This window comes from Pyrgilauda ruficollis, unplaced genomic scaffold, assembly GCF_017590135.1.
Source record: "Pyrgilauda ruficollis isolate IOZ18807 unplaced genomic scaffold, ASM1759013v1 scaffold59, whole genome shotgun sequence".
NCBI lineage: Eukaryota > Metazoa > Chordata > Aves > Passeriformes > Passeridae > Pyrgilauda > Pyrgilauda ruficollis.
This window is the reverse complement of record NW_024527599.1, coordinates 1,255,700-1,283,218: the sequence shown is the minus strand read 5'-3', so window position 1 is coordinate 1,283,218 and position 27,519 is coordinate 1,255,700. Positions and strand designations below refer to the sequence as shown.

Sequence of the window (27,519 nt, the reverse complement as noted above, 5' to 3'; positions counted from 1 at the left end):
AGGGATTGCCCCGGTGGTGACCAAGCTTGTGGCACACGTGTGGCTCCCCACAGCCCAACACACCCAGGTTGTGGAAACACTGCCCATTTCATCCACTGGCCTTGCAGATCAGAGCACCCCGTGGATTTGGGAAGGGTGACACACCCTCATGGCCACATCCTGGGAGCCCTTCAGCCAAAATCCTCCTGCCCAGGGAGCTTGGATTGGAACACGCTCCCCTTCTGCTCCTTGTGCTGCTGGAAAGCCAACAAAACCCTGCCATGCTTGACATCCCTGCGGAGCTGTGACATCCCTGCGGAGCTGTGACATCCCTGCGGAGCTGTGACATCCCTGCCTCCTCAGCGAGGCCTCTGCTGACCCACATTGGGCCAGCGAAGCCCCACGTGGTGACCCAAGCCCGGGTTTGTTCTCGCCCATCACGGAGCCGCAGCCCAGCGCCTGCTCCGGCTGTCACCTCGCATCGAGCGCCAGGCAGCCGATGGCCCCTGCTGGCATTTGTCCCCACAGGAGCATTCACTGCCTCTTCTGTGTCCCTGCTGCTGTCAGGGAGGCGAGGAGGGGAAGGCAGGACCCCAAAGCAGCCCCTCCAAAGCTCCCTCTGGCTGGGCTGGGGGTGCTGCCGGGGGCTCAGTGCTATTGCTCCACGCTCTGACCACCCTGGATGCAGATGTTGTCCCAAAACCAGGAGGTCCCAGTCCCTGGGCTTTTTGCCTCACACAAGGAACTTTGTCTACATCACTCAGGTTCAGGTTGAAGGCAGGGAAGAGTAAACTGTGGTGTAGCCATGGAAACTGGAGAGGATGGATGGAGGGATGGATGGATGGATGGATGGATGGATGGATGGATGGATGGATGGAAGGCAGCCTGCTCCCCTCTCAGCAGGCCTTCGTGACCCTGAGCACAGCCTGCACAGAGCAGGGGAACACCCGTGATTAAGATAATAGCCCTAATGACCAGCTAATGGCCCGTGGTCAGGCGCACCCTTCGGGAATGTGCCCGGGACCCACCGCGCTGTGCTCACCCCAGCACAGCCAGCGGCATCTGCCAGGCTGGGCTGGGCAAGGTGGGCTCACAGGAGTCACAGAACATCCTGACCCAACAGGACCACAGTCCGTGTCCTGACCTTCCAAAGCCATCACCCCCAAAGGCACCGTGCCGTGTCATCAGTCACCACGTCGAGCATCTTGTCCCTGGAAGTCTTCAGAACTTTTCCAAGAGATGCACAGTTCCTATGGGAAGGGGGAAAACCTGTCCACAACACGATGTCAGCCTTAGAGGAGAGCTGCTGCTCCCCACAACCCCTGGGGAGCCCAGGCTGCCTTCCCAGGGCTGGGGGTCCCACAGAGGCCCTGCTGTCCCCCCCATGGCATGTCAGCAGCTGTCCCAGAAAGCACCCAGTGCCTGACACCTCCCCTGTGCTCAGGAGCAAACCCTCACTGTCCCACCGGCCCCTCAAACATCCATCCTGGACAAAACAGGGTGTATTTCCCTCTTGGCAGGAGGGGGCTTGGCAGGACAGCAGCCCCCAGCCACCCACCAAGTTCCCCAGCTCCTGTGAGTGAACCCCTGGCCAGGGCTGAGTGTGGGAAGGAGCTGACATTCTGCTTTTAGCTTTGTTCCCTGCTGTGTCCCCGGTTAAAGGCCTCCCAGGTCTCCCTCTTTGCATCCCCTGTCCCACACCAAACACACATAAAGCTCCTGGCAGGGTGCAGGTCAAAAGCACGAGTTGCGCCAGCATTAGAAACATCTTTGCAGTTGTGTGAAGAGTTAAAAACTGCCCAGGATGAGCAAGTGGAGCTGTGCAAGAGCCTTTTCCTCATTCAGAGGTGGTGAGGGGGAATGAGGGGTTTAGATGCTTGCGCAGGGAATCCCACAGGCTGCCACTCAAAAACCCAAAAACCCATCCTCGTCTCTCCCTACGCTGCCCGTGGCCAATAAACACCACCCCAGGCTGGCACTGCCAGGGCTCCGAGCCCCGGCCCGGGGAGCCCAGCTCCAGGGGGACACCCCGGGGGCTCAGCAGTCTCTCAGCTTCTCGCAGACCTGCGATCACCCGGTGATCACCCGGGGATCCGTCTCAGCCCCTGAGATGGTGCAGCTCCAAGGAAGGCAGCAGAACTGATGCAACACGGAGGCAAAGCAAACCTTGAGCTTGGAGAGCCAAAACCCTCACAAAACCCCCCCATTTTTTTTTTTTTTTTTTTTTTTTTTGGCCTTTTGAGGTTTTCTTAATTTGTCTATTTTTGTTCCTCGCCCACCTCCGCGCGGAGTGTGACGCGAGCCCTCGCTGGAGAGGCAGGGTTTTAAGGGAGAGCTCTGGCTGCTATAAAGCAGCGAGGTTCTTGGAAAAACAGCCTCTGGAGCAATAAACAGATTTGGAGCTGAGGGCTGTGAGGGACGGCTCCATCTGGGCTGCTGAGTCATGAAACCTGCCCGAGCGAGATACCAGCCGAGGGCTCGGGCTGGGGGAAGCTTCCTATGAGGGATTTGGGCTATTTCAGTCGGAGCGTGCGACAACAAAACCAGAAAGCGAACAAAAGCGGGCTGGGGTGGCCACGCTTCGCTCCAGCAGCCGCGGGGTTAAGGCAGAGGCTGCCCTCCTCCTCCTCCTCCTCCTCCTCCTCTGCCAGTGCCAGCCTTGTCCCGTGTCCCTGCCATGGTGGGGAGGCAGTGGGAGCAGAGCCCTCACCTCAATCCTACAGTTTGCAGCCGAAGAAAAACTCTCTGTCCCCTTTGCTGTGTGGATCCCCTAACCCACGGCATCCCTCCCTGGGGATCCCCGACCCTCCTTGGGGATCCCCGACCCTCCTTGGGGATCCCAGCCCATGCCAGCTCTCCAGCTGAGCCCACCCTGCCCTGGGCCAGGGTCCAGCCCCAGGAGGGTGCCACAAGAAGCCCCGAGAGCCTCAGGACCACCTGACATTCCTTCAGTGTGCTCCCAGCATGGGGAGGAGCTGTGGCTTGGCATGTCCTGAGTCCCAAAAACCAGGTTCTTCTCTCTTTTTCAGGGCTGGACCCCTCCCCAGTGAGCACCCATCGAGCCGAGGCACTCTGGCACATCCCCATCCCCATCCCCAAAGGCACTCCACCTTGTCCCCACACACACTGGCAGGGTCCCCACAGGGACCTGGCATGTCCTATCCCTAACAAGGGATGTCCTGGACCCTGCCACATCCCCACACGCTGTCCCATCCCCACTGGGACCCTGCCACATCCCTGTGCCCACAGCGACCACCTCTCCCTGCCATGGCCCTTCACTGACTTCAACACATCCCATCCCCACAGTGACCCCGTCATGTCCCCACTGGGATCCCCACTGTCTCCATCCCCACATTGACCCCATCATGTCCCCACCGAAACCCTCACTTGTTTCCATCCCCACAGGGACCCCCACTCGTCTCCACACAGAGTCACATCCCCACACAGAGGAGTCACATCCCCACCGGGACCCCAATGTGTCCCACAGGACGGACACCCCACTTTTCCCCTTCCCCACAGGGACCCCGCGTTTTCTCCACAGTGACACTCAGCCGTCCCCTTCCCCACAGCGACCCTGCCATGTCCCCCCCGGGAGCCCCCTGTTCCCGTCCCCACAGGGCCGCGCCGCCCCCACAGCGGCTCCCGCTCCCACAGGCCCCGCGGGCCCGGCGGCGGCGGCGCCTTTAAGCGGGGCCGGTCTCCCGGAGCCCCCGCCCGGGGGCCGGGCCGGGCCGCCCCCCGTAGCCTGGTAACGGCGGCTCTGCGGGCGGGGGCGGCCCCGGCAGCCGCGGTCAGGTGGCACCGCCGAGACGGAGCCGGCCGAGCACGATAAAAGTCCCGGCCCGCCGCCGCCACGGCCGCGAGGGAGCGCGGAGCCGCCGCCCGGGAGCCATGGTAGGGACGGGCAGGGCCGGGCGGGGGGAGCCGGGGCGCTCGGGCTGGGGGGCCCCGCCGTTTCCCGCTGTGTTCGCTGTCCCCAGCCCGCCCCGCTCGCTTACGGTGCCTCCGGAGGGGCCCCCGGCGGACGGGACGGGACGCGGGGAGATTCCGATCCGCGGCGGGCTCAGGGTCCCGGGGCTGTGCCGCGGGACAGCGGCCCCGCTGCGGCGGGACGGGGCGGCCGGGGAGCCCCACGGAGCGGGACGCGGCAAAGAACGCGGTGGGCGCTGCTCAGAGCCCGGCTGAGCCCGGCGGGAGAGCGGGGGGCACCTCCGAGCTGCACCGGGGCAGCCGCGGGCACGGCTCCGGGGGTTGCTCGACGTGGAGCCAGCCCCAGCACGGGCTGTGCTGGAGCAGGGCTCCATCCCTGCATCCTGGCTCCGCACCCGCCTCTGGCTGCTGCCCGCGGCACCCCCAGCTCAGCATCATCCCTGGACCCTGCTCTTGCACCCCTGCTGTGGACACCCATCCCTGGCTCCTGCCCTCGCTCCCATCCCTGACTCCTGTCCTTGCACTCCTGCTCTGGTCATCCATCCCTGGCTCTTGCCCTCTCTTCCATCCCTGGATCCTGCTCTTGCACCCCTGCTGTGGACACCCATCCCTGGCTCCTGCCCTCTCTCCAGTCCCTGGCTCCTGCCCTCTCTTCAGTCCCTGGCTCCTGCCCTCTCTTCCATCCCTAGATCCTGCCCTTGCACTCCTGCCCTGAGCATCCATCCCTGGCTCCTGCCCATCAGCGTGCTGGAGTGGAGCTCCCATCCCTGGCTCCTGCCCTCTCTTCCATCCCTAGATCCTGCCCTTGCACTCCTGCCCTGGCTCCCATCCCTGGCTCCTGCCCTCCACACCCCCTCTCCCAGGGCACCCCGGTGTCCCCAAGCCCCGCTGGGTGCCTGCAGCTGCCCGGCCTCACATCCAGCCCGGCTGCATGCACGGCCCTTGACTCAGCTCCGGAGCAGCTGCTTTGAGCAACACCGGTAATCAATGAGTGGCATTTGGCTGTAGGGAGATGGGGCAGGATTATAACCTGTTTGACTGGGCAGCAAATGAGCCTTTTATTCTGGAGGTTTGAGTGTTGGCAGATGCCTTAATATCATGTTGCAAGTTCAGTTTATCCCTAATGCCCCTGCCTCAGGAATGGTGGAGGATTAGCACTGACAAAACACTGTTTTCCCTTATGATACACCGGCTCAGCTGCCCTTCTCTGGCAGGGAGTGGATTCCTCCCCCAGGCCTCGCCGTAAACCTTGGTGTTTGCTGTGTTCCCGGTGGTTGGGACAGGCTCTGTGGCACTCTGGTTCCCAAGGAATGAGAAGGAAGGATCCCTAATTTGGGGGACACGTGCTGTTCCCCGCTGGCAGAGAGATCTGATGCCACGACTTGGCTGACGTGACCCTGGTGAACGTCAGGGGAGCAGTAATGCAGCGGGTTTTAATCAATTTGTGCCTGGAAGGTGTGAACGTGCAGCTCTGCCTGTCCTTCCTGCCCCTGAGGGCTCGCCTGGGTCCTGGACAGGGACACAGACATCCCGGTTTCCTCCAGGAACAAGGTGAAATCCCGGGGATTTCATCCGAGTCCTCGCTGCGGGGTCTGCTCTGGGCTCTGGCACTGCTTCCTCGTTGGTCAGGGCAAGATGGAAATTTGCATGGCTTAATTCAAAACCTGATCCCAGCTGGAATCTCAGAGCTGGAAAGCCGGAGAGCTCATGCTGCTCCAGTGCTAGAAACGTACAGGGTGTGGGGGGAAATCTGCCTGAGCCAGGCTCCACGGGAAAGAGGAAAGGGATGCAGAGCCACCACCAAAAAAGTCTCAGGTCTCTGCTCTGGGAGCCAGAACCAGCTTTGTCCCATGGAACCAGCCACCTGCACGCCTGGGCATGCAGGAAAAGGCTGGGAATGAGGAGTGGGGAAAAGGCACCTGGGCAGGGCAGTGGGGCCTGGGAGCACCATGTGCTGACCCCACCAGAGCCATCTCCTACAGGCTGTTCACCAGAGAAGCCTTCCAGGCTTCCTGCCACCGCTGCAGGACTTTCCTTCCAGGGTGGTTTTCCCTGGATGGGAGGGGTAACACCTCAAACCAGGCACGGGAGCTTCTCCCAGCCCCTCCTCTCCAGGTGCACAGCACACACACACCCATTTATCCCTTCAGAAAGGACACTCTGAGCAGCCATGATGTGCAGAGAGGGCTCTGGCATTTGGAAATAGCTGAGGAATCTCTGAACAGGAGCCCCAGCTCTCTGGATGCTTGGGAATAAAGCCAGGAACTGGGAGGCAAAGGCACTGCCCACCCTTCCTGGGGCACCTGTGGTGCAGGCAGTGCGTGGGCTCAGCTCTCACAGCTACTCCCCTGCTTTAAAAATAGTATAAAATTATCATAATCAGGCAGGTTTGGGGTTCCCAGCAGGAAGGATCAACAGGTGCTGCCACAGTCACCCCTAGGCCAGATGGGTCAGGATTCCCAGGCCAATGAGAATTAATTCTCATTTATTTTCACCATCCCACCCTGCAGTGTGGGGGGTCTGCAGGTCCCTCCCTTTAGGGCCAGGAGGAAATGTGGATTTGCACAGCATCCCTGGGAAAGAGAATTCCCCCCAGCCTGGAGCAGCCAGAGCTCCTCCAGGGAGCCGAGGGGTGCTGCTCACAGGGGAGGAAGCCCCACGTGTAAATAAACTCCATCTCCCCCAAACTGATTAAAATGAGCCTCTCTGCCCGTCACCCGACACAACCCCACGGGTGTGCTCAGAGCTGACCTCATTCCTCACAGCTGCTGCGGGCACATCCCTGTGCTCCCCGCCGTGCCCAGCCAGCCCCTGCCCGGCCTCGGGCAGCCTGGGCAAGGCGTGGGCAGCCCCTGCCCGCCGGGAGTGCCTCCGGAGGGGAATGTGCCACCATCAGGTTCATCTTTGAGCCCCCCTGGGAAGCCAGGCAGCTGAGAGCATGCAGCAGTTGGCACTGCCCCTGGAAAAGGCCCGGGTGAGGCCAGCACGGAGGCACCGGACCGTTTCCAGGACACGTCGCAGCGAATTCGCAGCTGCCTTCAATTTCACGGGCTCTGGGGTGGGCTGGGGCAGAGCCCCACGAGCAGCAGGCACAGCCCCGGGCCCGGCAGGGTCACACACGAGCAAACACACCAGGTCCCTGTGTTTTGTTCTGCTAACAGGGAAGAGATTGTGTCCCTCCTGTCAGCTGTGACTGCGCAGGGCACGGCTCCGGAAAAAACAAGGCTCCATCTTGAGCACCCCGGGAGCCAGAGCCAGGCGTGGGTCTGCTCCCTGAACGTGTCCCCCCTGCTCTCCATCCACCTCCCCCGGGGTCACACTTGGACACAGGGAGCAGGGGATGGAGCTTTCCTAAACTCCACCTGCAATCCAGATGCCATCAGCTGGCGCTGGAATAATCTGTGGTGCTCCAGAAGAGGCGGTATCGCCACTCGGGGCTGGAAAACAGCCCTCAGTGCTCAGGAACTGATGCTGCACGCAACTGTCGGATCCCTTGGTGCCTCCTCACAGCTTAGTTGTGGATTTTAAAGCATTTCACGTGCCTCCCAGGAGTTTTTAGGCAGGATGCAGGTGGCCTCCGTGCTGGGGGAGCCCGGTGCCCCTGCTGCGCTCTCCCAGCGAGCAGCACACAGAGCCCGTGGCTCTGAAAGCACAGACGTGGCGTTTAAAAGAAAGATGGTTTGTTTTTCTTGCATCAAATCCCTCGCTGCTTGCCGAGGGAGGCTTGTCCTCAGAGCAGAGCAAGGATTTCTAAATACCAGCGTGCCCCAGGTTGTGCCCGCTGCCCGTCTCGCTCCGTCCCTGCGGCCGGCAGCTCTCCCTGTGGCCAGAGGTTTGGCTGGCAGCTGGCAGGATCCAGCTGCCAGCTGGAGAGGCAGCAGTGCCTGTTCCTGCTGTGGAAGGGGGCGGCTGCACGGCAGGATCACAGCGTGGCAGGGATCACAGCGTGGCCGTGGGCAGCGCCGCTGCCGCAGGAGTTGGTGGCAGTGGGAATCCAGAGGCTGCCGAGCTGCTGCCCTGCCTGGCAGCCTGGGACCCTGTCCGTGGCACCCAGCGGCATCCTCAGATGAAAAACCTCACCACCCGTTTTTCCTGCTGGGAGAATGGCAGTCAGGGAGTGCTTTTGGACGGCAGAGCACTCGGGCACTGCTCAGCTGGGCACCTCGGGCTGGGTTAGAGTCACTAGCCCTGAGCCTGGTGCCAGCCCGAGCCTCGGTGCTGCCATGTGGGAGCAGAGCCTGCCTGTGGAGCGAGGGTGGCTCATCCTCAGCAGAGGCAGGAGGCAGTGGGTGAGCCTTGCCAAGCCCTGGCCTCACCCCACTGCTGCCAGCGGGAGGGACACAGGAGTGTCAGCTGTCACCCCTCTGGAGTGAGGCAGCAGGCTGGGACAGGCTCCTGAGGGATTGCCAGCCCTGCAGCCGGGATGCTGCCCTGGCTCTGGGAGCAGCCTGCATGCCAGGCACGGGGGGCAGGCAGGACTCTGTGCTTGCAGACTAACCTGCTTGCTCTGGGGTCGTTCAGCTTCCCAGGAGAGCCCGGCACTGGTTGCAGGGTGTCGGGTGTCTTGTTGTGCGTTTTGGGCACGATTCCCCTTTTTGTGGATCCTGGGGGAAGTTACTGGTGTGTTCTGGCAAGCGCGGGGACCCAGCTGTGCTGGGAGGGAGCTGCACAAGCAGCCAGGCCTGCTCAGAGCTCCGGGCAGACAGATTATTATCTTGATTTAACATCTGACAGCTCCCATCCTGCTCGGAGAGGCCAGCCCAGGCTGCCAGCAGAATCACTCGGGGGTTGGTCGCAGCATCCTCTGTCTCAGCCCAGATCACCCCGCCTGCTCCCCTTCCTTCTTTCCCATTCCAAACCCGAGCCACTCGACCTTTCCGTGGTGAGGATGTGCTGATGGCCCTGACCCACACGAGAGGAGCCTGTGATGGCTCCAGGAGCACAAGCAAAGGCAGGAGAGCAGAACCAAGGGCTGGGAAGAGGAGCCGGCGGCTCCCACTCGTTCTCTCCCCTCCCAGCTCTGCTTTGGGCTCCCTTGGACTCAGCACAAGCAAGCCCTGACCCCAGAATGGCTGCAGTTTGTGCTGTCTGCTGAAATTTATTTGAAATGCCACTCTCCAGGACCATTTCTGAAGCAATTTGCTGTTCAGCCTGGCTGGGAAGAGCCCTGAGCAGGCTCGTTCATTCAGCGCCTGCGATATTGACTCTTCTCTTTACTGCAGGATTAGAGAGCATTTGTCATCTCCAAAATGAATAACTTTTCCTCTCCTGGGAGGGGGGAGAAGCCTTGCCTCAGTACTGACATTTTGCACACCCAGCCCACAAACCTGCTTCAAATCCCAGATGATGATCTGGGAATTAAACCAGGGCCTTCAGTGTCTCTGTTCCCTGGGCAGAGCAGGGCCCACCCTGCACTAAGCCCGAGCTCCAGAGGGGGAGAGGGGAGCTCTCACCTGTCCAGGTACCAGCCCCATGCTTGTGTTCCTGCCACACAGCCCAACAGAAACTCAAGTGCCCCAGGGACAAGCCACAGCCTCAGCTCTCAAGACAGAGGAGCTGCATTAAAAAACAAACAAAAAAACCCCTTAAAAATCAGAGCAAACCACCCGGCAGCACCAGAATAAGAAGGCAGAAGCTCAGACTTGCCAACTCATTGTCTAGAGCCCGACCAGTTCTCCTTCCTGTCCTGGAGATCACAGCACTCAACTCACAAACTCACCCTGTTTGTCATTTGAGCTTCCAGAGGTGTTTTCAAGTCTTTCTCAGGAGGTCCAGGAACCAGCAATGCTTTCCCGTGGGAATTTCAGCCTTTGTTAACAGGACTGCGTTCCCAGGAATGAAAGCAAGAGAAACAAACTCCAGCTGTTGCAAGATTTGGAAGAGCAGAGCCACGAGCATTGCCAGCAGCAACCTTTCCAAGGGGCTGCACCACCAAAGCACCAAGCACGGCATCGGGATTGCTGCATTGCTTTGGAATTCCTCTTACCTGGAAAGGAGCTGCTCTGGGGCCAGGAGATCCAGCCCAGGTGGGATACAGCCAGCCTTCCATGGGAGCAGCTACAGGGCTAGGCACCTGCCCCTCCTCCTGACACCAGGGAGGCACGAAGCTCAGCCTGGAGGTGCAGCAGGAGAGACCTGAGAGCTGCAGAGCTGCTGGGTGCAGGATGAGATCCAGGTGGATGGGGGCTGGAGAAGTGTCCCCTCACCATAAACCTGAGGATGGTGCTGGCCAGGAGCGCTGGGAAAGGACCTGGAGGCTTTGAAGAGCAGAGTGTTCTCCAGGCTGTAATTAGCCACTGGCTTCTCCCACCCCTGATTATGCAGAGGAGGGAAATGGCAGAACCCACCAGTCTGCCGGGGAGGGAGGAGGCTGCTGCAGTCCTGCCCCTGCTGCAGCAGGGTCCCCCTGCCACCCCAGGGACCCCCTGCCACCCCAGGGTCCCAGCCCTTCCTCTGGGCACTGTCTGGGATCTGCACGTAGGCAAGACCAAGTCACAGTCTGGAAAGGGATTTCCTTTGGGTCAGGGCTGCTGCAAGATTAATTAATTCATTAACTGGAGTCAGCCCAGAAAAGGAGGATGTGATGGCAGGAACACCTGGATGCTGCCGGCCCACTGTTCTCCTGAAGGGCCATCTGCACCCCTGGGGATGTCAGGCCTTTGCAGGAAAGCCCAGTGACATTCCAGCTCCTTTGGAGGGCACTTCCAGTGCTGCTTTAGGGACGGTTCTGGATGCAGCCCTCGGACAGGCTCCAGCACCCTGGGGCACCAGCTTTGGGCTGCTGTGACTCCCCAGCCTATGCCAGCACTCAGAAACCCCAGCCAAGGAGCAGTGGGAGAAGAGGTGGGGTTTTTATTTCCATGAGGTGGGGCACCCTGGCTGTTCCTGGCATGCAGAGGCTGAAGGGGCACCGGTGCCCCTCCCTGTGCCCTGCCAGGAGCCTCTTGTGCCATCAGCCTTCCCAGGCACAGCCACGCCGGGCTGTGTGAGTGCTTTGTTCCATCTTCAGCGATTTTCTCCTTTTTTGTTCTGCACTCAGCCTCGGCTGGGAGGAGGCTTTTCATTCCTTTTCTCTTTCTCTGCCCCAGCACAATGAGGGGAATGGCTGCGTGAAAAGCAACAGTGTTGGATTACAGCGGGATGCGGTGGGATAAGGCGGGTGTGCTGGGAAAGGCAGGGGGACTCTCACGGGAGCAAAGCAGGGCCGGGCAGGAGGGATGCAGGGCTGGGCACGGAAGAAGGCTCTCACCTGGGATTCTCACGGGAGCAAAGCAGGGCACTTTGAGCCGGGCAGGAGGGATGCAGGGCTGGGCACGGAAGAAGGCTCTCACCTGGGACTCTCAGGCAGCAAAGCAGGGCACTTGGGGCCGAGCAGGAGGGATGCAGGGCTGGGCACGGAAGAAGGCTCTCACCTGGGACTCTCAGGCAGCAAAGCAGGGCACTTGGGGCCGAGCAGGAGGGATGCAGGGCTGGGCACGGAAGAAGGCTCTCACCTGGGACTCTCAGGCAGCAAAGCAGGGCACTTGGAGCCGGGCAGGAGGGATGCACGGCTGGGCACGGATGAAAGCTCACACCTGCGAGCCTGCAGGAGCCAGAGCTGCTGCCAGCCCAGGCAGACGAGCCCCTTCCCTTCGCAGCTCCCAGCAGCTGCTCAGCCCGGTGTGTGTGGGCAGCAGCGTGGCTCTGTCACATGCCTGAGCCAGCAGTCGCAGCCGGTGCCATCCCAGCCAGCTCCCGCTGCGGGCACAGCACCCAGGGGACACGGCGCCCGCCCCGCTGCCTAAGGGCTGTCCCAGCCCCGGGCACCTGGGCTGTGGGCACAGCAGCCTTATCCCTCGCTGGAATTATGAGGTTCTCCTCAAGATATTCCCTCCTTCTGGCTGAGAGCTGCTCTGGTTCGGGGGGGAGCTGTGTCGGCCATGCCGAGCCCCGGGGATGCTTTGTGTGTGTGCCTGGGATGGAACAGGTTGGATGGAGCAGCTGTGGCTGCCCCTGCGTCCCTGGAGGTGTCCAGGGACAGGCTGGATGGGGCTTGGAGCCACCTGGGATGGGATGGGATGGGATGGGATGGGATGGGATGGGATGGGATGGGATGAGCAGGTGTTTGCCGCTGGCACGGCAGCCCCAGTTTGCAGAGCGAGCCCAGCCTGTCACATGCAAATCCCTGGATAAGTTCCTGCCTGCAAACAGGAACCACTTTATGGAAAGCAGCAGAGCCCTTCCCAAACTGCTCCAGCTGCCCCGGGAGCAGCTGGAGGCTCTGCCTTGCTCAGAGCTGGTTCAGGACAGCACTGCTCTCATCCAGCAGCATTTCCCAGGTGATTCACCTCCACTCTGAGGGGGGTCTGGGAAAGGAAGGGGGTGTTGGCCCCATCCTCAGCTTTTTGGGAGCACGGTGCTGTGCTTCTGGCATCAGCTCTGCCCCTTCCCATTCGCAGGAATGGGGAACAGGGGGTCCCCAGTGGGTGGCTTGGGCACCATCAGAAGGACACAGACCTGCCCCAGCTGTCTGGGCTTGGGTGGATACTAAAGAAGACATTAGGGTAAATTAATTACTTAAATGACTTAATTATTTTTGAGCCACGACTTCTGTGCCAGCCTCAGATTCCTGTGGGCTCACCGTGATTTGAGTGCCGTGTTGGCAGGAATTGGTGACATTTGGCAGCAAGTGCCACCCTGAGTCCTCAGTCTCTCTGTGGGGAAGCCGTGGTCCTCCCTCCCAGTTCCTGGACACCTCCCTGACTGGTGTCCAGCACAGATCCCAGTACAATCCATGCTCTTTTGTCTCCCCAGCTCAGCGTTGGACACGCTCCCTGAGCCGTCCCAGCCCCAGCAGCCCAGGGCACGCGGTGCCACTCCGTGACTTAGAGCAGGACTTTGTGACCAAGGGTAAGTGCCCAAATCCTTTGCATTGTCAGTAAGAGCTGCTTGAGAGCAGGGATTTCCCCTGCTCAAAGAACTTTATTCCTCTGAAAAAAACACACCTTTCCTTGCTGCTCCAGCTGGGTGGAAGCTGAGCACTCGTAGCTGCAGCAAAAACCTTGTTGGGGTAGGAACTTTTACAGGTTTAGGTCCACAGCTTCAGGAGCTGCTCAAGTAGCTGCCAGCAGGGAAGAGCCACGGAGGAGGCCACGCTGTGCTCATTAAGTTTCTCTGCCACAGAGCCAAAAATCCACTGGCAGCACCACCAGCCATGCTGGGACCTGCTGGTGCTTCCCAGAGCATGACAAGAGGGCACACAGCTGAGGGCAGGGGAAGCCACAGACCTTTAAAGGACCCTCTTAACATAATTAGGAATTCTGGAGGGACAGATCCTTCTCCCCAAGGCCCTGAGCATCCCAAGTCCCCTCAGCTCTGCCAGTGCCACCAGGGTGGGCTCAGAGGTACCTGGGCAGGGACTCCCCAGCCTGCACAGACTGGAGCCTTTCTGTGCCCTTCTCCAAACAGAGAACACACAAACTGACAAATTATTGATACTCCAGGGCTCATCCCCTTGCCTGTAGCTTCTCCCTGGCTTTGGAGGTGCCCCAAAGGAGCAGGGGGAGTCAGAGCAGGGACCCTCCAGGCCCGTGTGGCTCTCGGAGGTGATCCCAGGCCTCTGCCAAGCATCAGTCAGGCATTAAAGCAGGACAAGAGCCTCCCCTGTCCCAGCCTCAGCTCTTGGGTTTTCCTCCCAGCTTCTGACATAACCAGGTCACTCTTTCCACACTTGCCCTGCCTCCGTGAGAGCCGATGACTGATGGGGCTGGACGTGACTCACCGCCTTTCCTAATGAGTGACTTTCCTCTGTTTATGTGCTTTGGCGGGGCCTTTCCTACACCTAAAAAGGAGAAGGGTGGCACTGGGGAGAGGGCAGCGTGCTGGAAATTGCTGGCATCTGCTGTTCCTCACCATCCCTTTGAACTGTGGCCAGCTGTGAAGCTGCTGTGTTTAAGCATGGAAAAGGTGTAGCTCATCTTCCACGTGCTGCTCCGGGTGAGATGCTGTCCAGCCCCACAGGTAAACCCTTGGCCAGTAATCGGAGTTAATTAGGCTGAAGATTTTTTTTGTTACTATCTGTCCAGGCAGTGCCTGGGGGACAGCAGTAATGAGCACTGTGAGCCCAGCCCCACATTCCCCACGGAGCTTTGCCAGGCCACAGCAGGGCGAGCTGGGCTTTCCTGTTCCCTGGCACAGACACAGGTGAGGGACAGCTCCCCGCTCACGTGGCCTCACTTGTGTTTTGCAGTGACTCAGCAGCGGGAGCTCTCGCTGTCCTGCCGCCACCAGGCCAGACAATCCCTCCCTTGGCTGCAGATCCCCTTGGCTCTCTTCCCATAATGGAAGCCTGAGTGCCAGGATCCTCCATGACCTCCAGAAGCCACAACTCCCTGCCGAGAACTCTGATGGCTCCGCGAATGCTCTCCGAAGGTGCCCTGGGGGGCATCGCCCAGATCACGCCCTCGCTGTACCTGAGCCGGGGCAGCGTCGCCTCCAACCGGCACCTGCTGCTGTCCCGGGGCATCACCTGCATCATCAACGCCACCATCGAGATCCCCAACTTCAACTGGCCGCAGTTTGAGTACGTCAAAGTGCCTTTGGCTGACATGCCCAACGCCCCCATCTCGCTGTACTTCGACAGCGTGGCCGACAAGATCCACAGCGTGGCGCGGAAGCACGGCGCCGCGCTGGTGCACTGCGCCGCCGGCGTCAGCAGGTCGGCCACGCTCTGCATCGCCTTCCTCATGAAGTACCACAAGGTCTCCCTCTTCGAGGCCTACAACTGGGTCAAGTCGCGGCGCCCCGTGATCCGGCCCAACGTGGGCTTCTGGAGGCAGCTGATAGACTACGAGAGGAAGCTCTTTGGGAAGACCACGGTTAAAATGGTACAGACGCCCTATGGCATCATCCCAGACGTTTACGAGAGAGAGAGGAGACCCCTGATGCCTTACTGGGGAATTTAATGGGACTGCAGAGGGGAAGCACGACGGAAGGGACGCGCTGTTTCGAGTCCACCAGACTGGAGATGTTCCCTTCTCCTTCTACAGCCAACTTTGGTTCTCCACCATACAGCAGAACCTCAATTCTCACCTCACTAACCTGCAAGGCCAACGATTCCCTTCAAAGCATTTTTCTCTATGGGGATTTCCCATCTGCATCTCTGATTTAGCAAAACCAGGTCTCATTATAAGTTTATTCCTTCCATAAAGCCTACGTCTATTTTTCCTTTTTTTAGTCAGTTTATTAGGATCCTGCGAGGAAGGGCCTAAGAGGCGTTGGGCAGAGTGGATGGCCCAGGCGTGCTTTGTGCTGCAGTAGTAGCCTGGATATTTTGTTATAGCTTGTTTGCTTCCTTGCAAAACCCTGTAGTGGCTCAGGAGCAGCACTGGCGAGGCCCTGCTCCACAGCAGCAGGTTTTCCAAGCACCAGGGAGGCAGGAATACAGGGGCTGTGGTGCTGGTGTTTTCTTTAACATTCATAGTGACTCTCAGTATATAGTGTTTGAGATCTTTAGTCAGCTCTTAATCGTATTCAAAGTTAGGGGGGAAAAAAGGGAAAAAACGAACAAACAAACAAAAAGATTGAATCAGTCCGTGTCGGCCACAAGTAAAATAAAAATTGAGCAATTCAAATCAAATAAATACAAGATCCTTTTTCACTCATTCCATGCCAGGGCAATAGTCCTGGAATACACTTCAACTGCTGGAAAATGCTGGTGTGTTTTGTGGGTGGAAAGCTGACAGATCTTGTCCAGAAGCGAGGGGGTTGAAGCCGCTGGGCAGCCAAAGAGACGCTCAGGAATGTGTGCGTGGCCCCTGCCCGGGCTGGGCTGGGCTGGGTGAGCAGCATCCCTGCAGGCAGCCCAGCCTGGGAGGGCTGAACCCCCCCGGGAGGGCTGAACCCCCCGGGGAAGGCTGAACCCCCCGGGGAAGGGTGAACGCCCTGCCCGGGGAAGGCTGAATCCCCCGGGGAAGGGTGAATCCCCCCGGGTTCCTCAGCTCCAGCTCCCCTCGGGACCTGCCTTAGCCCATTCCTGCCTCTCTCCATTCCGTCCTCAAGGTTATGCTGCATTCCAGGGCTGCTCCTCTCTGTCCCCAGGGTGGTGACAGAGGCCTGGCCTTGCTTGGAGTGTGCCAGGAGCGACTCCAGCCCCAGCCCTTCCCTGGAGAAGCCTTCCCGTGGCTCCAGGGGCAGGGATGGTTCCTTGGAGTGTGACTGGAGCCCTGAGAAGGCACCAGAGTTTCTGTTGCCTCTGGAGGAGGAGCAGGCAGAGTGCTGCGATCGCTGTCTGATTTAAATGAGATTCTATACTTGTAAAAAAAAAAAATCAATAAAGATTAAACCAGAACATGTGTTGGTTTCCTGTTCCAAACTGTGCTAGTGGAGCTCCAGCAGCAGCCTGAGGCCCAGCAGTGCCTTTAAACAGTTGTGGCTGGAGGATGTTTTCTGCTTTTCCCCGTGAGTTTTGCCCCAGTGAAATGAAGGTGAGGTTTGCCATCAGCTGCTCCCAGCTCAGGTTCCATGGCTGCATCCCAGTTCCAGTGGCAGGCAGACACAGAGACTCAGCTCCCAAATTTATCAGGAGTTAAACTTCAGCCAGGGAAATGGTAAGCGAGGAACTAGAGAGTGAAAATCAAGATTAATCATTGCTTTGGAGACGTTCCAACACATGACATTTTAAAGGGGAAAAAATGCTAAAAACTGAAATCTGCTCACAAAATTAAACTTTACCTAAAAATGGGCAAAGCAGGGTTTAGCAGCATTTCTGGTATAAAAAAATGGAAGGTTAAAAATTCTCCACTTTGAATTATTCTTTAGATTTTATGCACACACTGCCCGAGGACCAAGGGGAGAGGGAGATGCTGATGTTCAGCCAAGAAGGCACCAAAGGCTGGCTTTAAACACAAGGCAAAGTTAGACCTATGAAAAGTGAAATTGCCTCATAAAACACAAGAGGAAACAAAGAATTCACCTGAAATCCCCATTCAAAGTTATATTGCAGTCTTAGTGCTTGTGGGGATTTCACTGCAAAAGCTCCTCCTGTATTCACTAGAGCAGAAGATTTTACACAAGTGTTTTCCCCCTCAAAATCCAGGTTTTTCTCCATTCTCAAATCTACAGAAACCAAAGAAAAAAGAGCTCTGGTTTAGCTTGGATTGCTCTGAGCACACCCACTGGCTTTGAGGGGAACACCCCTTCTCCTGCTCCCCACAGGCTTTTCCAAATGGTGTCCAAATTATCTGAAAAATATTTTATACCTTCCAGTATTTGGTGAGACACCTTCCCCATCCCAGGCAGAGGGAGGTTTCACTTACATTATGATATAAATATTTCAGCTTCCCAGGCTGGTCAGATATGAAACAAGCTTTTTATTGAACACCAGGTTTGAATCTCAACACAGGATTTATAAATCATTGCAGGAATTAAGGGAGTAAACAAGGTACTAAAGTCAATTAATAACACTTATTCTCACTGGATCTAAAATATCAGCAGCAACTCCAGCACAGCACAAACCCAAACAGCTCCAACTAATAATCACAAAACCACTTCTGGAAGAAAAATAACATTTGCCCAGAGGGCAGGAGAAGAATCACAATAGAAAGAGAAGTCTTCTGATTGCTCTTCTTCACAAAACTATGACATTCCCATTTTAACATTGAGAACTGGAATTAAATACAGGTGCAGAATTAAAAGTAAATCCAAAGCAGCAGTTTGTACAATAGCAGCTTTCATTGGAAAGACAGGTTTTGTTTCAAGTCTGTGATTCCCACTCAGCTGACAGGACTCCATGGGTGCCCACGAGCTCCTGCTCAGCCTGGGGCTGAACTTCACCTCAGCCCAGGAGGGAGCTCAGGGCAGGAGCTGCTCCCACCAAACCCAGCCAGGAGGAGCTGCTGCCAGGCAGGAAAAGTCCTTGGGATGAATGGTGAGCACAGGAGGTGACAATGCCAGGGTGACCTCCAGGGGTGACAATGCCAGGGCACAGTGACCTCCGGGGGTGACAATGCCAGGGTGACCTCCGGGGGTGACAATGCCAGGGCACAGTGACCTCCGGGGGTGACAATGCCAGGGTGACCTCCGGGGGTGACAATGCCAGGGTGACCTCCGGGGGTGACAATGCCAGGGCACAGTGACCTCCGGGGGTGACAATGCCAGGGTGACCTCCGGGGGTGACAATGCCAGGGCACAGTGACCTCCAGGGGTGACAATGCCAGGGCACAGTGACCTCCGGGGGTGACAATGCCAGGGTGACCTCCGGGGGCTGCAGGGACTCAGCCAAACACCAGGAGGGAGGAGCAGGGCAGAGGCTGGAGCAGCCCCCAGCAGCAGGGGGAAGCTGCCAGGGCAGGGGAGCACCAGGAACACCACGGGGTTAAGCCATAAATACATTAAATAACTGAGCAAATCATTCCTCAGAACTGCCACTGTACACAAAGAGACAAACCCCACTCACCACGGGTCACGCCAAGGCAGCCCCTTGTATCTACCTAAAAAAACAAAGAAAATCTCGTTTCTCTTTTCCAGTGAGAGAATCCATGCAGGAAAAGGAGTTACAGGTCTGAAATTGGACCCAAGCAAAGGGAAGGCAGCGTGTCCTGCAGCAGAGGCAGCGGGGGAAGGTGGGCTGTGACAATCCTGTCACCTTGGATACAGCTTGGAAGGACACTGGGCTTTGGCTGGCAACAACATCCGAGGATGCTGAATGCTCCAGTGAGTCATTGGAATGACTGGGATCTGCAGCTGATCCTTCCTGGGCACTGCCTTCACCCAGGGGATCTCCATGCAAAGCCTCCCTGTGCTCCCCTGGCTGAAGCTGCTGGCAGCAGAGCCCTCCCTGCCCCACGAGGACAGGGATGGTGCCTGGGAGCAGGAGAGCAGCAGTGTCACCCTTCAGTGAGCTCTGCTGCAGATGGAATTGTAAATGTCCATTCCCTTTTTTTATGGGCCACAAGACACGTTGGCTGCAGCTCAGAGAGGGGCTGAGCTGGTAACAGGTACAGAGAAACCAGCATGGAAGATGCTCCTGTGACAACGCAGCTGCTGCTTCACATTTCACACCATGGCCTCTGATTTGTGGCATTTTCATTCAATTAAGGGGAAAAAATTCCTCTCTAGCAAAGTGTTGGGGAGCTGTGGTGGCTGACAGTAAAATCCTTTTTCCCAACACAGCATTCCCAGCCTCTCCCATCCACTGGAGAACACCTGCCAGTGGCTCCCTGTCCCCAAACTCCTGTGGGAACTCTGGTGAGGGGCACAGCAGCCTCACTGTGCTGGAAAACAAGCTGTGGTGCTGGAGCTCCAAAAAATGAAAGGGAGAGAAGCAAGGAGTTGTTTCCCTGCTTTTTTGGTAATTGCTGGGCAGGATGTGGGAAGCACAGCACGGGAAATCTGCCTCTGGATCAGCTGGAGCTGCAGGCACACGGTGCTTTATTTCATGAATGAGCTAATTTGAGGCAGCAAGGAGATTTATTGTAATTGGTGTAAGGAAGGAGCCAGACACCTCTGAGCCAAGATTCTTTCATTTGGGCTAATTAATAGTTTCGTACAACTAAGCCTGTTTGTTTTTTAAATACAAAGCATCGTTTTCCTCATTGTAATTTCTGTTTCAGCAAATAACCACAGGTCAGTGTCAGGTACTTGTAATGGGGGCAGGATTAACTTGGAGAAGCTGTTGAGCTCTCTGGAGGAAAGGAACAGATCTGAGAGACTAAGCCAAAGAATTAAGCAGAAAGTAGTGCCCTGTGGATTTACAGCCCACCTCGTTCCCTGCAGCCCTAGACAGGGTTGTGGGGTGTCTCTTGTAACACCATGAAGCTCCCCCAGGGTTAAAATCCTGTAACCAGCACTCCACTGCCTGCACTGTCCTCTGGATACTGGATCTGAAGGAGGACCCAGGTACTTTAGATGTACAGGTAACATTTAGTGAGAGTCTGTGACACAAACCTGTCCAGAGAGGCACCTGCAAAAGCCACAAACCAGCAGTGACACAATGCCTGCTTCAAACACAGCTTGCTGAGACCACCAAATCCCAGGGTTAATTCCCTCTGGGTGTTAGATCCCACTCCCTGCTGCAGCAGCCAGGGGCCACCTTGTGCTGCCAGCTCTGAGTCACAGGAACACGTTGCTACAGGTAGCAGCAGACTGCAGGAGTCACACACAGCCATCCCATCATCAGCAACAGCATCTCCACAGCCAAAAAAGGGAAAGAATCTCCACAGCAGCAGATGTGCTGCCTCAGCAGAGTCCAGCTTCCAGCAGTGCTGCAGCCACACAGCTCCCAAAAGGTCAGGAGAGACAAAACCCAGCCTGGAGCTCAGGACAAATCCAGGGAAGTTTATCTGTATTTACAACAAAGACTGTGAGTTTTAAACTCCAGCTGCCTGCACTACAGAATCCACACAGCACAGGGAAAATGACAGCAGTTTTCCAGTGCTCACCTTCCAGCACTAACCAGTTCTGCATCCAGCACAACTTCCACCACAGAGCACTGGAAGCACAAACACCCAGCAGCTTCTCCTTCTGAGTCAATAATTCATTCTGCCTGGATGCTGCTGTGACTCATGGGCTGTGATATCACAGCAGCAAATACTTAAAGAACATCAAGGTCTGTGTCCCAAAAACGTTAGGGAAAAGATTTGCTTGCAAATACAGACTTCAAGTATTTCAGTGGTTGTTTCTGTGCAAATGAGCCCAGCATTCCAGGCTCTCTGGGAAGTTCCATGCTGGCCTCTCCCATGCACATGGTTACAGCTGCTTTTGCACAGGATAACGTTTTCATCTTCACAAAGACTGAAATGCCACTTTTTTTTTTTTCCCTTTTTTTGCCATACTACATATTATCCAGTTATTCCTGAAACCTTGGCCATTACAAGTGAATTCTTCACCATCTGTAACAGTGGCTTTAATCCATTGATTTTTGGACCAAAAATCAAGCCCAAAGGTTTCAAACCTGGCCCAGCTGCAGCCTCTCCACGGAGCAGTTACCCCAGGTCCTGCATGGTGAGACCCAAAGCTCCACCTGCAGTGCAGCTGCTCTCAGAGCAGGTCTGGCAGGATGAGACCTGGGGGTTTGGGCTCCACACAGTTGATCCAGAAGTTGGCACAGCTGGCGTGGTACTGGTGCCCTCCATATGCCAGCTTGAAGTTATCTGTCTCAGAATTAAAGGCCTGCAAGAAGAATTGAAACAAGTGTGAGAGTCTGATCCCCTCCAGGCTCTAAACCCAGCGTGGGAAACAGCCCAGGACTCTCCCCTGAGCACTCCACCCCATCAATTCCATTTGATTTCAGTTGCAGGAGGACAAAACCTTCAGCCATCACACCTGAGCCAACCTAGACCTGCAGGAGGAGCCCTGGCCTGACCCCTGCCAGCTGACTCACCTTGTTCCCTGCATCTCCTGCTTCTGCTCCATCTCCCCACCAAAGGAGAAGCTTGTCCTGCTTGCCAGCAGACAGCTCCTGCATTTATTTCCCTGGCTCCAGCCTGCCTGTGGGTTAGGCAGGTGCAATTCTTGCTATTAGTGTTATTCCAGGTTGAATTTGATCTGCTTCCTCCTGTTAATTGAAGCTGCTTTACAACAGGAGCCTGTGAGTGTGTGAAGCCATGAGCAGGCTGAAACCACCTCGCTGTTTGTTGCTAGGAGATATTTTCCAATGCCTCACAGCTCCCTATTTAAAAAAAAATATCCCAGCCCTGCTCTCCACACCCTGGATTTCCTGCAGAGATTTCTAAAAATGCCACTGCCTGCTACACAAAGCCAAAAGTCAATATTTCTAGCACAAAGCCCCTGAAATCCCCCCTCTGTTGCTAGAGACACCCAGGCAGCACAAACTCAGGAAGTCAGGGATTTTCTACCACACAACAGAAGGAGCACAAACCCAGAGAGCTGGGCACAAGGCACAGGCATGCAGACACACAGGGGCAGGCTCTGGAGCATGTTAGTTGGTCAGATAAAGAGTTAACGGCCACAAAACACGACTGGAGAAGAGGATTAATGATTGGTACAACTGAAATGACAGCTGAGAGCCCATCAGCAGCTCAGCCTTCCACACTCAAGAAGAATGAGTCTAGAAAGAATGTTTTTTATAGGTTCATACTTTTTTGGGAAGTTCTTCCACAGGTTTCTCTTCTTTCTGAAATAACGTTGAAACCAAAAAAAAGTCAGGAAAAGTGCCTCTAGTTTGAACTGGCTGGCACAGCTCTGCACATGTCCTGGGAGGCCCTCCCAGCTCTGCTAGTGGCAACAGTCCCCTCTGGTGAGCCATTTCATGAAGAAAAGTAATTAAAATTTTTTATTTGTTAAAAAAAGTATGTATTTTTTAAATCTCAGTATGGCAGTTCTTGCCCATTAGGAACAATTAAACTCAACCCCTTCTCCACAGCTGTGTCACACCAAAGCCCAAGGAACACTGGACATTCCATTATAGGGTTTTACTGAGATCCAGCTACAGGTCAGAGTTTACAAATTATAACCAGGAATTTCATTTTTCAATGCACCCATCCCTGGCAGTGCCCAAGGCCAGGCTGGGCAGCCTGGGACAGTGGGAGGTGTCCCTGCCCATGGCAGGGGTGGCACTGGGGGGGCTTTTTAAGGTCCCTTCCAACCCAAACCAGTCTGGGATTCTACAAATGGAAGCCCAAAGTGTAAATTCAGAAGGAGTTCCAGCAGCACACACTTACTTTGCTTCTGGAGTCCACATTTAGGAGACACACTCCACAGGCAAGGTCCTGGGCGTTTTTAATCCCGGGGCGCAGCATGCAGGAAGAGAAATCCAGGGAGTTTTCATCTGGCTGAAGAAAGCAGACAGGAACTTTCAGGCATTTTCAGTGCCTGAGAAGGTTTCAGACATCACAATAAAAATGACTGAGCACCAAGAGCCAGCGTGTCCCGTGGCATGGCAGGGTGACAACCGTCAGAGCTGTCAGGGTGGGTTTGCCATCTCCACCCATTTCCAACACTCCAAGTCTCCAGAAAGGCCTCAGCTACAAAGGAAGGAATTCTTGAGCTGCACATTCCCACATCCAGAGGGGAAGGAGCACTGGGAGCTGGGGGAAGGCAAACAGAGGATCTGCAGGGGTTTGTGCAGCTGTGGAGGGAGCTCTCCCTGGGCAGTGGCTGCTGCAGGGTTCATTCTCCTGGATCCCTGGTGTTGCCTCAGCAAAAAAAGGCACCTGGTTGTCTCTTTTTGGGTTTTTTTTTTGAACCTACAATATGGCAGAGCAGTACAAAATGGGATGTTAAGGTTAACCAAACCATGGAATTCAGGCCAGCAGCCACACACATGCTCAGGTTAAAGACAGGCAAAAGGGTGGGAGAATAAACCTGTAAATAACAAATTATTGTGGTCACTTTTCCAGGACTCAACCTCACATTTCAGCCACAGGATGAATGATCAGTTAAAACACTGCATAAAGATGATATAAAACTGTTCAACTTTTGCACTGAAGACAGTAATGCAAATAAAAGCAATGACTAGAAATGCAAGAAGCTTGCATCCCAAAAACTGTGGGATCCCAGGCCATGTGTGTCTTAATGCACACTGTGGGTGTGCTGCTCACACTGCCCTGCTGAATGGCTGGAGAGTAACTGGAATCCTGAAAAAAACACCCTTTAATCTCTAAGCAGATCAATCAAATTAATAAAGGCACTCTGATATTTGTTTACCAAATGCACGAGTGAAGCAAATGACAAGGTCATCCTGCAATTTGCTGTGAAAAACCACAAGGCTGTGCATAAAATTACCTTGTAACAAAATCCTTTAAAAGATGAAATTAACCTTTCCAAGAGCATGCCTGGGAGCTGGGATCCTGCTCTGCAGTTAATTGGCATTTCTGCATCACTTAGGATCCTGTAACAGCAGAGGTGGGGCTTCCACCCCTCCCAGTGAACCCCGTGGGGAAGAGAGGCAAGGTCAGGGGTGATGTGGAGAATTGCAGGAGCCACAGGAATTTACACAGGTTTGTGTAAATTCAGCTGGACTCTGTGTGCAGGTGAGAAGTCACTGCTGCAGCTGCAGCACGAGCCAGGAGCTGCTGTGGCTCAGAGAACAGGGGCCAGGCTCTGGACTTGCAGTAATCCCTGTAATCTTCCAAGGAAAAGCACTTTAGCAACTGTATTTTAATCCACCTGTTTGAATTAGGAAAAGATCCTGACAGCTCTTGGGATTGCTCCTCTCAGCAATGCCAGAGCTCAGCAGGTGAATCCAGGTCTAGCAACTTCCTCTGCCAGGCAGGAAAATGCTGAGGATATAAACTTCCTAGGATGGCAGGCTCTGTGCATCACCAAAACACCTGGGGAGGTTTAAAATGTGCAAAAGGTGTGTAAAAAGGGACTGATCATTCATAATGCCTGCCTTGCAGGGAATGACAGTGAGCTGCAGATGGGCATTTCAAGCAGAATCCAAGAATTCCAAGCCTTGCTTATAAATGAGTGCTCATTGGGAAGGAAAAAAACCTTTTGTGGCCACAGCTGCAGTGCAAGGAGGAAGCCACAGATTAAAAATCTCTGAGGAAGCCTCCCCATGGTGATGATGTGCTCAGTGATGCTGGGGGGGGTGCTGATCCTGAAGGCTCCTTGGACAGGCACAGAGGGATCCATCCACTGTGTCACTCAGTATAAAGCACACAAAAATGGGGGATTCCCTAAAATGATGAGTTTTTCCTGGTTAAAGGAAGTGATTTTGCACATTGTATCTCCTGCAACACAATCCCCACCAGGTATTTAATGGCAGGGTGGTTTTCCTGCTTTCTATTCATGTCTGTTCTGTGTCCCTCTCCACCCCAGCTCCTCTGCAGACCCTTCCCAAGGGATGCTCCTGCTCCAGAGGGGCTCCCTCAGACCATCCCTGCCTGTGTCCCTCACCCAGCCATGCCCAAAGCTCTCCAGCTCCTACCAGCCTGTCTGGGAGCTTTTCCTGGCAGTGCAGAGCAGGAAAAGCTGTTTAGTCTGTGGCAGGAACCAAAACAAACTCGGGCATTTCCAAATGCAGAGAGAAGGGAAAACAGTTCAGTTGCTCCTGTGTTGCTCCACTGTGTGTTATGGAATTGTGAGCATTAAAGCCAATTGCAGGGATATTAAAAAAACAAGACATGTCCCTGTCATTCTGGCTTTGTAAAATGGCTTATTTGGATTTTATTAAATTTGCCTTACTGGAGATGCCCACAGACACCCAGGACATCACCTCAATCCCTGAGGTACCAAGTAAAACAACATCCTGTCTGAGCATAAATAGCAGTTTTCTCAGAGGGGTTTAAACTGGCTTTCACAAATAAGTTCATTTCCATTCTCCGAGACAAGAAACACAAACAGTCAACTCAGCACACCCAACAAAGCCTCTTTAAATAAAATTATGACATTTGTTTTAGCAACCAGGCAGCTTATTTGGGTCTTACCGTCAGAGCAGCCAGGGACATGAAGCTGATCAGGTTGTTCCACACTTTATCAATATCCTTCAGCAGCTGCTGCAGCTTCTCACTGCACACAGCAGTTGCTTTGATGCCCAGCTCCACCCTCTTTGTCACTCTGTAGACTTCAACAACCCCTGTGGATGTAAAAGAGGGAAGCAGAGAATGCACTGGAGCCCCAGCCCTGAACTCAGAAATGGCAAAAGCAGAGTGGCACAGGAGGGGGGGTCACTTCAGAGCTGGAGTTACATTTATTTGCCAAATAATTTGGCATTTATTTGAAGTTACATTTCTTATTCAGAGGCAGGCAAAGATTAGGATTTCAAATAATGCCATCTGGGGAAGAGTGATTCTGTATTCCTGGTTTTTAGGGAAGAACTTTCAGTGTAAAGCACGTGGAAAATTAAAACATACCCTGTAAATATTCCATGCCTTGGGCAGACTGGATAACTTCAGTGCAAACAGATGAACTGCTGATTCCATTTAAGGTGTCATTGGCTTTCTTTATGACCTGGTGGGAATGAATTTCATAAAATGATGGGGTTTCTATCTTCAAATAATCATTACAAACAAGATTACCCCCAGCAGAAGCTGTTATTCAGAAAAGGAGGCAAATTAAACAAGAAATGATTGCCACACTCCATCACATGTTTTATACACTCCTGCTTAAGTAGATCAGGGGAAAGTATGAACATTTAAAACCTTAATGTATTCCCCCAATAGTTTCATTACCAAAATAAGAGTTTTAAGAGCATGCATGCCTTGCTGTCTAATTTAATAAGAGCATTCACAGTTTGGGCTCTCTAATACTCAAATGCAAAGAAGAAATGTTCAGGAGCACTGATCTGGCTGTGAAATATCTCACAGCAGCACAGGAACGGGCCCTGGGCAGAGCACACCAACAATTCTGTCCCTCAGGCAGCCCTGACTGGTACCAGTGCCCTGAGCACACAACACTGGGCACCAAACACAGGACCACCCCCCTAAGCAGAGAGCTGGAATATTCAGGGAGAAGCCAAACTAATCCCCAGGCACAGGGAGATCAGTGAGGGTGTTTAGCTGAGGAGGTGGCAGCTTTTGGTTTAAAAACTGCAACTCCCAGGGCTGATTCCCACACTTCCTCTGCCTGCTGGTGTCAAACACTGAGGGAGGCAGGTCCTGCAGGGAGGAGGGAAGGATCTGGAGCAGGAGGAGCAGCCACACTCACCTGCAGGGCACTCTCCAGGCACCTCTGCCACTCGTAGGCGTACCTCTCGCTCTCCTAGAGCAAAGAGAAGGACAGGCTCAGTCTTGTTCCTACACACATTTCTCTCCCTCTCTCCTACACAACAGACACACAGCAGACAGGTAGTTCAAAAGACTATTTGCAGATCAGCTGTGTGAACTTTTAATGGATCTGTTCCTAATTTCTCCCCATTCTTTCAAGATTTTCTATGCACCTGAACTCTAAAATTTGATTTCTGGGAGTGGGAATGAGTTTCAAAAGGAAAATGTATAGGGGTGGGTAAAAGGTTTCATTGCACACACCTCCTCCTGACACATTTGTTACAGTCTGCTGTTCTAGCAATGGGGATTAGCAGAATTTAATCTGAGTCCTTCTCCCATCTCTTCTCAGGATGAGCAAAAGAAATAACTACACACAGCCAAAAAGCGATGCCATTTCCCAAAGCAAACTGTCTCTGCCAAAGCTGGGATTAGATTTAAACTGCAACTCATTTCCAGTCAAAAGCTTAGGCTGCAAGGTCAAGTGATTCTGTGTTTCAGACAACATCCTGTGTTTTCCCACTTCCCTTTGAAGATGTGAGAGAAGAAACTTCCAGGTCCTGCCGACAACATCCAACTGCGCCCGGACACATCTCACAGTCACGCCCACATTCAAGCAGGCAAAGCCCCAAAAAGTGGGATACAGAAGCCCCCTGATGTCAGTGGCAGCCCAGGTGTGCTCCAGGGAGCTCCTTACCTCCACCTCCCCAGTGAGGTCCTTGTACTTGTCCCTGATCACGGGCAGGGCTGGCTTCTCGCTCAGCGTGTTCGAGCGGTCCCTGAACGGCTGCTCCAGGGCTGCCAGAGGGGAGGAACGACTGATTTCTCTGTCTCCCAGGCTCAGGCTCCTCTTATGAGACCCTAAAAAGTCAGGTTGTAAAAAGTTATTCCTTCACCCGAAAGACCCAGGCTATTTAAAATGAATGAAGTGGCAGCAAGGGCTGTCCCGCTCCTCCAGAAGAAC

The 27,519-nt window shown here is 55.0% G+C and overlaps 2 protein-coding genes across 10 annotated transcripts in view; one reads left to right on the top strand and one right to left on the bottom strand.

Moving 5' to 3' along the window:
• The first annotated feature begins 3,742 nt into the window (after window positions 1–3,742).
• DUSP14 (dual specificity phosphatase 14) lies at window positions 3,743–16,237 on the top strand. Its single transcript, XM_041482818.1, has 3 exons — window positions 3,743–3,873; window positions 12,703–12,798; window positions 14,138–16,237. The coding sequence occupies exon 3, from the start codon at window positions 14,256–14,258 to the stop codon at window positions 14,850–14,852; it is 597 nt and encodes a 198-aa protein (XP_041338752.1). The 5' UTR covers window positions 3,743–3,873; window positions 12,703–12,798; window positions 14,138–14,255; the 3' UTR covers window positions 14,853–16,237.
• A 1,001-nt stretch (window positions 16,238–17,238) lies between these two features.
• SYNRG (synergin gamma) overlaps window positions 17,239–27,519 on the bottom strand; it is a 33,012-nt gene continuing 22,731 nt past the window's right edge. For 2 of the 9 annotated variants that reach the window (XM_041482468.1, XM_041482471.1), the window contains 7 exons: window positions 27,253–27,416; window positions 26,500–26,553; window positions 25,707–25,803; window positions 25,281–25,429; window positions 22,569–22,679; window positions 21,986–22,021; window positions 17,239–21,057 (listed from right to left, as the gene is read on the bottom strand). In XM_041482468.1, the coding sequence (XP_041338402.1) occupies window positions 20,926–21,057; window positions 21,986–22,021; window positions 22,569–22,679; window positions 25,281–25,429; window positions 25,707–25,803; window positions 26,500–26,553; window positions 27,253–27,416 (743 nt within the window). In that variant the 3' untranslated portion in view covers window positions 17,239–20,925. The other 7 variants (XR_005956368.1, XR_005956367.1, XR_005956370.1 and 4 more) reach the window with 7 other exon arrangements.

Bases quoted from the DNA above. Each gene is read 5' to 3' on its own strand.
- DUSP14 (XM_041482818.1), top strand. From the start codon at position 14,256: ATGACCTCCAGAAGCCACAACTCCCTGCCGAGAACTCTGATGGCTCCG.